The 12,959-nt window shown below is 40.5% G+C and overlaps 1 protein-coding gene across 1 annotated transcript; it reads right to left on the reverse strand.

Moving 5' to 3' along the window:
• Positions 1 to 679: 679 nt before the first annotated feature.
• LOC134069670 (receptor-type tyrosine-protein phosphatase eta-like) lies at positions 680 to 11,887 on the reverse strand. Its single transcript, XM_062525698.1, has 12 exons — positions 11,845 to 11,887; positions 11,271 to 11,364; positions 10,831 to 10,912; positions 10,602 to 10,692; positions 10,447 to 10,517; positions 10,216 to 10,353; positions 7,743 to 7,859; positions 7,456 to 7,616; positions 5,878 to 6,013; positions 4,706 to 4,786; positions 1,322 to 1,514; positions 680 to 747 (listed from the first exon to the last, which is right to left on the reverse strand). Exons 1-12 carry the CDS (start codon positions 11,885 to 11,887, stop codon positions 680 to 682), a joined length of 1,275 nt encoding a protein of 424 aa, XP_062381682.1.
• Positions 11,888 to 12,959: the final 1,072 nt, after the last annotated feature.

Here is a 12,959-nt window from a genome sequence, read left to right on the forward strand (position 1 = left end):
GTATGACAAATGTCCCAAATGTCCCTGCATATAATGACCATAATAGAAAGGGTCAGAGGGTAGATCAATTAGAGAATGATATCATTTGTTCATCACAAATGCTCTGATTTATTATGCTTCCCTCCCAATTAATACACCTGGAGGATGCATTCCAATGTTGGCCAATCAGAGTGCAGTCAATTGTGCATATACAACTTAGTATCAAAATAAAAGCTCAGCTGCAAAATCAACCTATTTTTTTTCCTGTAGTGTTTTCAGAGCATAAAAGAACAACATGAGCCTGGGTATTACTTATTGTCAATACAAAACTTCTAAGGAAATTATAAAAGATACATGGCATAGCTCTTTTAAAACCAAACTGAAAAATAAACAGTATTAAAAGCAATTTGTTGAGTACAGTTTTTTATTATCATTTCATAGGCTAAACACAGACGGTAAACAGTTACAATGAATTATGCTGAAAGCGATATAGTGTCATTATAATAATACAATGATATAATGTCATAACACTGTCATATTTCAATGTACAACAGTTGCTGCAGTTGTTTTTGTCTGCTTGCTTGCTTGTTGTTCTTGTTTGCAGTGGATAAGAACTCTGTTTGTTGTAGTACTGGATTCTTTGCAGTTAACTTGCAATAAATGTTTGTGTGGTGTCTCACAAACCAACACGATGACTATGTTAAAAAGATCCCATTGAAGTCAGGAGACCCAGCAGCATGATGACAAGCTCTGGTACCCAGATCACCGCTGAGGGGAACAGCCAAGAACACAAGAACACAAGAGATATCATTACACCCCAGTTGAGCTGATACAGCATCACTGTTGATTCACAAGGGGGAAAGCAAAATTGGTACTCCAAAATTGACACGGCATGACAAAAACTAACAATTTTAGCTTATAGCTCCCTGGGAACCTGAAATCAAAGGGCTCATTGCAGATGTTTTGCAGATCCATCAGACTTCCAATTTCAAAAAGCAACTGGGCCAATCACAACCCCTTTTCAAATATGAGGCAGATGTTACACAGTGACAGAGAGAGCAGCACCGTTGAGCTGAGTTGACTTTTGTATCTTAAAATCCTGTGCTTCCCAACAATTGGGACCGTGCATCAATTCTTTAATATCCTCCTCTGTGTAAATTTGCATGCGTCAAAGATGTGCATAATTTGCACAGAGGAGCATACCACTTGCTTAAGCCTACAAAACCAAGTCTCTAAAAATGTAACCACTGATTACACGCTTTGGAAAATCAAACATCAACCGATAGGACCCATAACAATTCAATTGTAAATTAGAAATGTGTCTGAGTTTGCCAGTACTTACTTGCACTTGTTGTGTGACAGCTGATCCACTGAGTTGGACCCCTTAAAGCTCCAGAAAGTGATGTGACGCTGACTTTGTAGGTCTGAGAGGGCTCAAGTCCAGCTATCTTAACATCTGTTCTCCATACTAACTGAGACCCTATACCTGTCACATTCACCTCTGCTTCAGTCCAGAGACCAAATGGTTCCTCCCACTTCAAAAACACAGAATAGTCTCCGCTTTCACAGGACAAATTGGTCACCAGAACACAGTGTTAATTAAAAACAATGCTGCTACTCTAATTCCTCCTATTACTCACTTAGTAAATCTTTCCATATCACACAGTTTTTTCCCAATGACTGGAAACATGCAATTGTGACCCCTATCTTCAAATCTGGAGACCACCATCTAGTCACTAACTACAGACCTATAAGCATACTGCCTGTTGTCTCAAAGGTTGCAGAGAAAGTGGTCATAAAACAACTTACTGACCACATTAACAGCTGCAACCCTGGTTTAAACCCTGCCCAGTTTGGCTTTAGAACACACTACTCCACAGAAACAGCCATCCTACACCTAACTGAGCAAATTAGATCACACCTTGACAAAGGAGGAGTTGTTGGAGCTGTATTCTTGGACCTGCGTAAAGCCTTTGACACTGTTAATCACAATGTTCTAATGTCCAAACTCAGCAACTTCAAACTTTCGTCTAACACACTTGCTTGGATATCCTCATACCTATCCAACAGAACACAGTGTGTGAAGATCAAAGATGTATGCTCTAGCAACCTGAAGTGCACAATGGGTGTACCTGAAGGATCTGTGTTAGGCCCTCAACTTTTTAGTCTATACATCAATGACCTGCCACAGTACTGTCATGGTGTAGAGGTACAATTCACTGAATTCAAATATCTTGGGGTTACATTAGACTCACATCTCAATTTCAAAAAACACATTAAAGGGTCACTGCACCCTAAAATAGATTTTTTGAGCTGTTGATTGATTGAAAATACTCATAAGTGGTGAACTGTACTATTACCAGGGTTAATATTGACAAAAATCGTGTTTCTCGACAAAAGTAACATTTCGTCTGATTTTGCATTGGAGATATTGCTCTCTCGTGCATACTACCGTTTGAAAACATGCCATGGCATGTTGGTCCAAAATACTATTGGAATGCTGACGTTGTCCTGCACTTCTAGTCCGACACTACGTCACCGGGTCGTTACAAATTAGGACTGAAACGCCCCAACACCTGCTGCCCTGATTAGCCTACCTGTGATAAGCCATGTCTGCAGCATTCATTCCCAGATTGACACGAAATCACCATGGTTGATTGGTTGCAGCAGTGCTGCACTCTCTCTCCAAATTTCCGAACGTCTCGCCCATTTTCAAAGCCGTTTTCAGAAATGTGAAGTGGGTGGAGTTATGGGGTGAAGTGAGTCACTTCACCCCATAACTCCACCCACTTCACATTTCTGAAAACGGCTTTCAAAATGGGCGAGATGCTCTGAAATTTGGAGAGAGAGTGCAGCACTGCTGCAACCAATCAACCATGGTGATTTTGTGTCAATCTGGGAATGAGTGCTGCAGACATGGCTTATCACAGTATACTGTAGGCTAATCAGGGCAGCAGGTGTTGGGGCGTTTCAGTCCTAATTTGTAACGACCCGGTGACGTAGTGTCGGACTAGAAATAAAGTATCTATCTATCTATCTATCTATCTACCCGCTTTGAGAATGATATCATGTCAGAGCTTCTGTTAGAGCTGTCCATTTCAGTTACACACATCTCTTTCAGTCCGATGCCGATGTTTTCCTCAGCAGTTACCTAAAGAGGTGAGGTCTGCTCTGGCTAGTTCACGACTCACTGACCCCTGTGAGTAAGACAGGGAGGCTGACAAAGGTTTCTTGGTGGAGCAGCAGCACACCAGGGCCCATCATTGTGCTGCCGGTTCATTGCCACCAGAGGGAGCCAAGTCACACAACCACTGCAGGAGTTTTTAGGCATGGGGTGCCTCTCATGTAGGGATTTATCGGTCCTTCCTTCCTTCCTCGATCCTCCCCTCGGTCATAGCCCCTCCATCAAATGAATTTTGTGAAGGAAACGATGAAGGAACGAGTGGAGGATGGAGGAACGAAGCCCGATGAACTGCGCAAATGAGACCTCGAATGTGTAGCCTACACACCATTTTGAAAACGTGCAACGTCATCTGTAGCCTATGCAATTCGTCAGCTAATCTGTTGATGAAAAAGGACATTCACAACATTGTCTTTTGAACTCAACACATGACTACATAATTAAAAATCACTGGGTCCGACATGATGCTTTTTTGTGTATAGATACACAAAATGTTTCAATGGCAAATGTTGATGACTGCACTAGATGACTGCAAGGACGTTCAAATAATGAACTTGTTCGTTAGGCTACATTTATGTTTCTTCATGAGCCCCTAACACAATCCCACTATAGCTTTTAGCATCAACCTCACACGCCATAAATAACAGACAATATTTCTATATTTCTATATTTTAAACGTTGTACAGGATACGTCATCCATGCGTAGCCACAGAACGCCCATCTCCGAAATAACACTTCCGCGTGGGATGGTCTTGTGTTTCCTCTCGTATCGGGATTTCCACTTCCCTCCTCTGTCCTCGGTCTTGCCTCCTCTTGTTGCAATTACATGAATGAGATGTCCTTGTGAAATCGACTGTGAGAGATTTCCGGTGAACGAGGATCGAGGAAGGAAGGAAGGACCAATAAATCCCTATATGAAAGGCACCCATGGTGACTTTCTATCATCACTTTGTCTCACATGCTGCCCACCTCATGCACCCCATTTTTATTACCCACTCAAGGGAAATGCTACCAAGCATATTTTGGAATGGACTGAGGAGAAGATTAAAATGTTCACCGACACTAAAGTAGATACACAGCAAAAATGCAAGGGACAAGATGCAAAAGAAGACAAGAAATAACTAAAGTTTTATTTACATTTTACAGTGAAAGTACTCACATTCTACAATCTGTTTTACAATTAAAACCATGCTTAAAATGTTATGTTGTTAACATGTTACAATGTTACTGATGCATAGAATTAGTAGATATAAGTTCATTGTCAACTGAACTGCCTGAAAGAAGTTGTCATGAATGAGTGTTAGCAGTCTATACCTGGCTACTTCTGTATCCTACATCATGAGAAATACCTCCCCAGTAATCAGAATGCATTTATTGAGCTCCCATACTACCACTAAAAAGAGCCACACAACAACAAAGATGCCCATGTAAGGGGTTCATGTGAAAAAATCGGAGAATTTAGTTCAAGGGCATATTGCCCAGCCCTACTCTAGTGAATTCCTGTGGTCAACCACTTCAGATGGCTGCAGTGTTTTCATAAATCACTGTGTTAACATATAACGGCTCCTCTGGTTTCTTTTGTGTCAAAAAGTCCTTGATGCATTGGTGCAGAAATATGTATTGGGACTGTAAGAGAATACGGGAAGGGACAGGAAAAAAATAACAAAGAAAGAAATTAATAGTAGTAGTAAAGTGTCATTCTCTGAAATGAAATACTGTATAAACCACTGGGGTATAGAATAAAAGTATGAGAGAGAAATATCCTACAAATACTGCCTCATTGCAGTACCTTTGGACCAAAAGTCCATCTTTTATCCCAACCAAAGAACAATTTACAATGGCTGTGTGTGCATTTCTGTTTCTTTAAGTCAGGGATGGCCAAACTTTTTGGTTAAGGGCCACATTGTGTCTTAAAAATTGGCCTGTGATGATCATAATGACTAAGTAATTTTGTTGTAGAAATTAAGAAATGCTGTTCATTTGATGCTATTTCATTAATTCATACTGCACTGTCACTTTAAGACTCTTTTGCCAGCTCCACTCAATATAGTCTTTTATGGTTAGTGCTGTGCCCTTTTATAAATGGTCAGTAGTGGGAACTACTGTTGCCTTTGCGATTTCCTTTTACAAGTTTCTTATAAAAAGGATATATCAATTATCAACAATGACAAGCCGACTGGAACCTACCCCGTTCTCTCTCCTTTTGCACCCACTCGTTCCCAATTAAATGGAGTAGCATAAAATAAATCTACTGCAATAAAGATTACAAAGAGTGTCATCTCTATGTAACATGCTGTTTTGATATTGCCATTGTAAATGTTCCCTAAGAAGAGTGTAAAGCATTTTGCAGTAAAGCTCAGTAAAACCACAATGTCGTCCATCGCTGGAAAAAATAGCGAGCAGCCCAAGTGCATGGCAGGCCGGGTCTATGATATAATACAGTACATGCTCGGCGGGCTGGATTAGAGTGCGTGGCGTGGCTGTAGTTTGGCCACCCTTGCTCTAAGTAATCGACTACTTTAGTGCAGTCACTCATTACCCAGCCACGTACAGTGGCTTTCCAGTAAGCCATGCAACCACAAATGTGGTCATACAGAAAAAGGCTAAAGTGCATCCACAATTCACACACAAGCTGCATGTTTGTGTTTATGTTCTTCCTGATATCTGGTATGAAAATGTTTCTCTCTGTAAGTGTGAGCTGGTGTGCATAATATCACCTCTGTTTGCACCATGCGGGGTCGATGGCGTCTCATGCGATGGACAAACCCTGCAATGTCCACGGCTTGCTCTCTCTCCATCTGCTGTAGCAGCACATCCAGGGCTATCAGAGTGCCTGTTCTGCCAACTCCAGCACTGACAGACATAACCAAAAACACAAGCGTGCACGCACACACACACACACACACACACACACACACACACACACACACACACACACACACACACACACACACACACACACACACACACACACGAGTGGAAGTTGGAAGGATTTGACTTAATGAATTGCAACTAGAAAGCAATGAAGGGTATTACAGTTTTTTACAATTTCAGAACCTTGATGTCATTTTTCACAACTCTAGACACAAAACTCAAAACGGTTACCACTTGTAACACAGGTTATCTAATATTCAAAACATTAGATTGTGCATTCACATCTTCAAAGAAATCTTGCACTTGCACAATCATTGGTTCAAAAAACAAATTTACTGTGAAATGCCACTGAAACATAACTATAGATCACCCGCACACAAGTAACCTATAGTTTCATTGTGTCATTGTTCGTACAATCATTAGATATTGTAGAACAAAATAGGTGATACAGGTTTCATTATGGTACTACAGGAACAGTACAGTAAACACATCTCTGTAAAAGTACTGCAATAGTACAGAGAATACTACAGACACAGTGGAATCATTGAATAAATTTTGTAATATATTGATGCAAAACACTACAGTACAATCACAACATAGGTTTATTTGAATTAAAGTAAAAAATAATTAGCTATGAAATAGGAAAGAAAAGACAGCCTGATGAAAATATAATATATATATATATGTATTTTACTGTATATAAAGATATAAAATATTAGGCTACATCCATGGATATTATAGTCTAATTGGTTCATGCTCCACGCTAATTGGTGACAGTGAATCTCATTACAGTATCTTGAAACTTTCATGATTTGCAGTAAACATGGAAGATTGTGAGTCCGTTTCGTGTTTGCATACAACTATGCATTAAGAGTAATGCAACAGTTACTTATCATTTTGAGCAGTTGTATCAATTGATAGTTAGATCATTGTAAGGAAATGAATAGACGCTCATTTGAAATGTAATGTGTGAATTGCCTTTTGAAATAGTAGTACTTTGATGTTAAGTTGTATCATATTGAACAGGTGAGTTTTGTTGAATGAACAAATGATCTAAGTTGTATGTGTATTGTATCCAAGCAATTGAGAAAAGGGTTAAAGTTTTGAAAAATGTGCATTTTGATCATTGGTTGTGAATTTTGTGTCTTGAGTTGTGAAAAATGACATCAAGGTTCTGAAAATAGTAGCAAAGTGATTGTAAAAAACTGTATCATGAGGTATGGGGTTCTCAGGGTTGCATTTGAGTGAACTAAATTCTCTGAGGGGTATACTACAAAACTAGAGAAGTGGTATGTTAAGCCTAAAGGCTAAATTTAGCTTGTTTTTATTGGAAAAGGTTAAGAAAAACTAAACTGATTACTCAACTGCTTCTTGAAGTGCTGCTGTTATAAACATACAACTGACTCTTGTAGCCTACCAACCTGGAGTGCACAACTGTGTGCCCTGAGGATGGAGAACTGTCAATGTGTTGCCGAATGAGTCCACGGAACTGGATCAGTTCCTCGGTTCCGTTAGGAACACCATGGTCCGGCCAGGCGGTGAAGTGGAAATGTTTAACCCGCCTTTCCTCGGATTTGGCCTCCTGACCACACACACACACACACACACACACACACACACACACACACACACACACACACACACACACAATTGACACTCACCTATCCTTGAATTCTGAAAACAGTTTGGCTAAAAGAATAAGTTTTACCTTTTTTACAATCAATTCCCGGATGGTCCAGTTGGTGTCTTTACGCTCTGATGTCATGGTAATGAGAAGGTCGCCATAGTAACATTGAGAAGAAGGCCAATACTGGTCGCACTTAGCCTGAAAGTCAGGATTAAAAAATGCAACTGATAATGAGGGACAGAACAAAACTGATTTAACATCACTTGTTCAGTTTGTAATAGTCTGTGGGCCCTATCTTACACCCAGTGCATGATGGTGCTAAGTGTGTCATTAGACTCGTTCTTCTCTCATACCCAACACAGAGACACTTTTGTTTTGCCAAGTGCTTGAGTTGTGGTGAGGTGCCTGGTTACAAAGAGGTGACAGATGTCACTGTCATTGGTCTAATGGATTTTATGCCCAAAACACACCCATGACTAATTAAGAAACATAAGAACCACCCTCTTGAAAAAATGTTTTGCCTGATCACTTATTACTCTGTCAAAATATTACATTAACAGGGCTTGTCCCAGGCTCGGACTGGCAATCTGTAGGCTACAGTCGGGCAAATGCCCGGTGGGCCGGTGCACATGTGGGCCGGTGGACTCCGAGATTCTTTATTTTTTTTATGGCAAAATGTTATTTATTTGCGGCCCGTCATGTAGGCTATAAATTGCTGTAGCCTAACATCATTGCTATGTAGTCCGCTGACAATTACGGCGGGGTTGGTGCTTCTTTCATTCATAGGCTATCACTCATTGCAAACTTTGTCCGTTATCTAGTGGATTTCATTGAAAGTGAAAGCAGACGGGTTGATCTGCGTTGTGAAGAATGTTTGATGCAAGTATTCGATGTGAGTGATGCACTAGGCTATTTGTTTCTTAGCAGAAGCCATGAAACGGTAAAGGTCAAATTATTTATTTAAAAATACATCATTTAGGAAGTTATTGTTTTTTTGTTGGCTTTGCTCGCGTTCGCATCCAGTTTGACTTGTCAGGATTTTCCGATAATGACTGCAATCTCGTGATGCTGATAGCCTATATTGACTTTTATTTTCTGTGCGTGTAAACTATAGTGTAGGCTACTGTGTTGGCAGACTAGCCTAGGCCTACTGGTTTTCATCATTTTAACCACAAAGCCTGTCTACAGTATACTAAATTGTTTAGCACCTTGTCATTTCGCGTTTGTCCAGCCGTTCACCTCCGTGCGCCCCATGTCATTCAAAACATATTTCGGGATAGTAGTAGTAGCCTAGGCTACTATGCGAAAACGTATGATGATAGTAGGCTACTAAGAGATTAACACTTTGGCATGCTTGGCAAACATCAGTCTTGTACATAATATTGAGATAAAGTTTTTAGTGGAAAAGTAGCCTATTTAAAGGCACAGTCTGCATTTTAATCCTATAGCTCTCCATCAGTGTGTGCGCAATTGTAAAACTATGATGCCTAGCCTACACAATCCTGGCATAGTAGCCTACAGTATAACAGGCCTACGATTTGTTGTTGGAGGAGAGGTGTAGGACATGTTACTTTGGAAGGAGAGGGAGTGGTGCAATTTGATTTTCTATGGAACTTAAATAAATATCAACAACCCTCAAGCAACCTCTTCAATCAGCATCAATATCAATAGGCCTATATGGTTCACTATAGGCTATTGTACAAGACTAGAGGACTGTAAGGGGGCAGGCTATATATTATCATCAAGTAGGCCTATACTTAATAATGTAGTCCAAATTAGAACTTTATGTTGGTTTAAGTTCAAACAAAACATGTCATGAACTGAGAAAATCCATGGTTCTACATCATTGTTGGAAAAATGATCATGATAGCCTATATATTTCAGCCATATCTGGTTTAGAGTAGGCCTAGCTACTTTGCTCCATTATAAATGAATTTTCTTTAGGCCTTATAGACTATATTGTAATATGCTATAATGTTTGAAACATGTAGGCCTATCTCAATTTATCAATAATTCTGATAAAAGTCATCAGATGTCGTCATTTAAGGGGTTATTTTTTAAAAAATTTCTCCCAGGGGGGCAGTCCAGTGGTGGGCCGGTCCAGGAGAAAAATTTTGTTCCCAGTCCGACCCTGGCTTGTCCTAAAATGCTATCTATCTATTTATCTATCTATCTGTCTATCTATCTATCTACAGTATCTATCTATCTATCTATCTATCTATCTATCTATCGCACCCACTCGTCATACACACCCAGTAATGTGGTCTAGGTGATACACAGGTCTGCGTAGTATACATCAAGATGCATCAAGATTTCTGTATAAATCCACTTATCCAATGATATGTACCAGCAAACATTTTCAAAGAATTTTGACGTGAGATATTTTTACAAAGAAGATTTGACATTTCAACGCTGGATGTGGAAAACACTCTTTCCAACAAGGCAGCACTCTCCCACTCGTCACCCTGAGCACAGGCTACCAACCTACTGTAAGCAATATCACAGTATACCCACTACTGTAGATCTACAGCACACTAGACTTCACCATACTCACCTTTCCACTCTCTACACAGTTGGTTACCATGACAATCCGCTCAGACTTTTGCTCCCAGATCATTCTCCAGAAGTCACTGACGGTGGAGCTGAGTGGACCTTGAGCCGCAATGTATTCCATCTTCTTACCCCCATAGCCCTTATAGATAAGAATGGAGTGTGTCTTTACCGTGTTTTTTTCTTCTGTCTAGCAGCCTTGCACTGTTTTAGAACATGGCCAATGTAGACTTACGGGTATGAAGTTGGCGTTGATGTAGTCTGAGTTCTGGCCACGTCTACTGAGCTTCACACGAGAACAGTCATCTATACAAACAGGGTGAAATCATTTGGTTGAGTGTGTGTTTGTGTACAGTAGGTTGCAGAGGGGCATGTGTGCAAGTTGCTTACATGGCAGTATATCAGTGAATCTGTTTTTGCTCTTGTTGTCTGGAAGAGTTGCTTCATGTTGAGTTAGGTCTGCTCCTACAGTGCTAAATTGCTTTTAAACACAGACAAACAAAATGAACACACCTGTGACTGGTAAAATGCAGTATAGTAAATGATTGAAACACTCAAAACAGACTTGACTTTCATAACAAACTTCTCATCTATCTCTGTGAATTCTGTTGTATCTCACCAAATATTCTACTAAGAACTCTCGATTCTCATCACGGCTCAAGCGGGAGAAATGATCCGGGAATTTCTTCACTGAAATGGCTCTGAATGATGAAAATGAGCAAATATTTGCTAACTTTATAAACACAAAATATGAACTGTGTCAAGACTTTCTCATAATAATATAATCACTCATGAACAGCAGGAAAGCTGTTAATTTTTTGAATAAATAAATTATATTACATAAATTAATTATTCAATACAATATACTGTAATAAATTAATAAAACATACACAAATTTGTCTTGTGAAGGATCAGTGTCTGAACGCCTTTCATACATTGACATGTGTACTTTGCTGTCCAGGAAAGAAACAGAATGTAAACATTTTGAAGTTAGCAACTACTGCTTGAAATGTAAAGTCCAGTTATTTTTCTTGTGAAATGGTTTTGTCCGAAAGTAACCTGAGCAACGTGGGCTTTCTTCGCAGCACAAACACTCCCATTGCTGCCAGGAGGCCCAGCAGAATGATGACCAGCACTGGAAACCAGACCACCGCTGAGGGGAACAGAGCAGGTACAGACACAGGGACACACAGGATCTTATCTGATTTAACAGCAAACATTTAAATTCATGATGTATTAATAATCTGTAAGTTTAATTGGAGGAGATGCATTACACATGAGGTGAAAAGACATACCTCTCTGTTACTTTGCATACACAATTCTACACCATTGAAGATTCATCACATATTTTAGCCTGGTTGGCCAAAGGCTACCTCTCATGCTAATATAGACAGCAGTTTCATTACAGATATATTACTATATTTTATCACTATTCGAATATAACTTCAAAACAGAAAAACACAATTTCTCATTGCAAATTCTTACTCGATTGAGTTTGACAGCTGAATGATTGAGTTAAACCCCTTGTGGCTCCAGAGAGTGTTGTGATGCTGATGCTGTAGGTCATTGCAGGCTGCAGCCCTTTCACTAGCTGTTCTGTTTCTTGTTTCACAACATAACTTTTCCCACTCACATTCACCTCCACTCCACTCCACACACCGATTGGTTTCTCCCATTTCAGACTCACAGAGTAGTCTCCACCATCACAACTAAAATAGGGCACTATCGCTGGAACTGTAACTGTAACCAAAATCATAGAGGGGTTTTAATAAAAGTAGATGCTATAATACCTAGGCAATATTGGTCACAAAGTTATCAAACATATTGTATATTGCATTGTATAGTCAGAGTGGGACTCGGAAAGTACTCACCAAGAGTTAAACTGTGTGTGCATTGTGGGAGTATCTCCTGACCAAACTCATAATACAGTGATACAATGTAACTATCCCCAGGATGAAGGTTTGAGAAGGACACTTTGTTTCCCTCCTTAATTCCATTCACATCACTTCCATTATTAGCTGTTGCCGTGGTGAACTCTCCCAGAACCTCTGCCTCAATGGTGAAGTTGCTGACGATCCACCGTGAGGCAGCACAGTTGATTTCTTTGAAAAAAGACAAAAAAGTGCTGTTATGTTTCGTAGTTCCTGACCGCCAGGGCAGTCTCTTATAGTGGTTATATCTCTGTTGCGCCAGCCACAGACCGAGAGTTGTATACCAAAAGCGTCACTCCGTGACACGGCGTGTGACGACACCGAGAGTATATTAGCTCTCGTCACACGTCAGTCTTCCTCTTATCTCTTCTCGCCGTTTATCAGACGATTGTTGTTCTACGCAGCCTGGTGACTTTGTCGGAGCTACGGAGTTTTTCGTCCTCCACAGGCTGTTCAGACTACACTCTCGGATAATAAGCTGGATTGATTGCTTGCTTGCATTGATTACCTACGTGTTATTTAACCTGGAGCTTGCTCGGTTAAACTAACTCTTTTTCGAGTGAAGAAACGCAGCCTCACCTTGAGCCACGCTCGGTGACTGGCTAGCGAGACCGCAAACTGTACACAAGCACGGCAGCCTCGCCTTGAGCCTAGCTCGGTCACAGGACAATTTACCTTGAGCCCAGCTCGGTAACCACTTGTCCCAGTCAACCACAGTCACAGCGCCTTACCTTGAGCCCCGCTCGGTAATCGGCTAGCTCACGTCAACACACCCTACACAAACGCCTCGCCTTGAGCCCCGCTCGGTAGGCTAGTC

The sequence above is a fragment of the Sardina pilchardus genome, chromosome 22, assembly GCF_963854185.1.
Source record: "Sardina pilchardus chromosome 22, fSarPil1.1, whole genome shotgun sequence".
In the NCBI taxonomy this organism is placed as follows: Eukaryota; Metazoa; Chordata; class Actinopteri; order Clupeiformes; family Clupeidae; genus Sardina; species Sardina pilchardus.

Coding starts and splice junctions, on each gene's coding strand:
- LOC134069670 (XM_062525698.1), bottom strand. CDS start 11,887: ATGGGAGAAACCAATCGGTGTGTGGAGTGGAGTGGAGGTGAAT. Junction 10,354..10,446: donor TCAACGCCAACTTCATACCC/GTAAGTCTACAT, acceptor CTTATCTATAAG/GGCTATGGGGGTAAGAAGAT. Junction 7,860..10,215: donor ACTGTGTAGAGAGTGGAAAG/GTGAGTATGGTG, acceptor CCTGACTTTCAG/GCTAAGTGCGACCAGTATTG.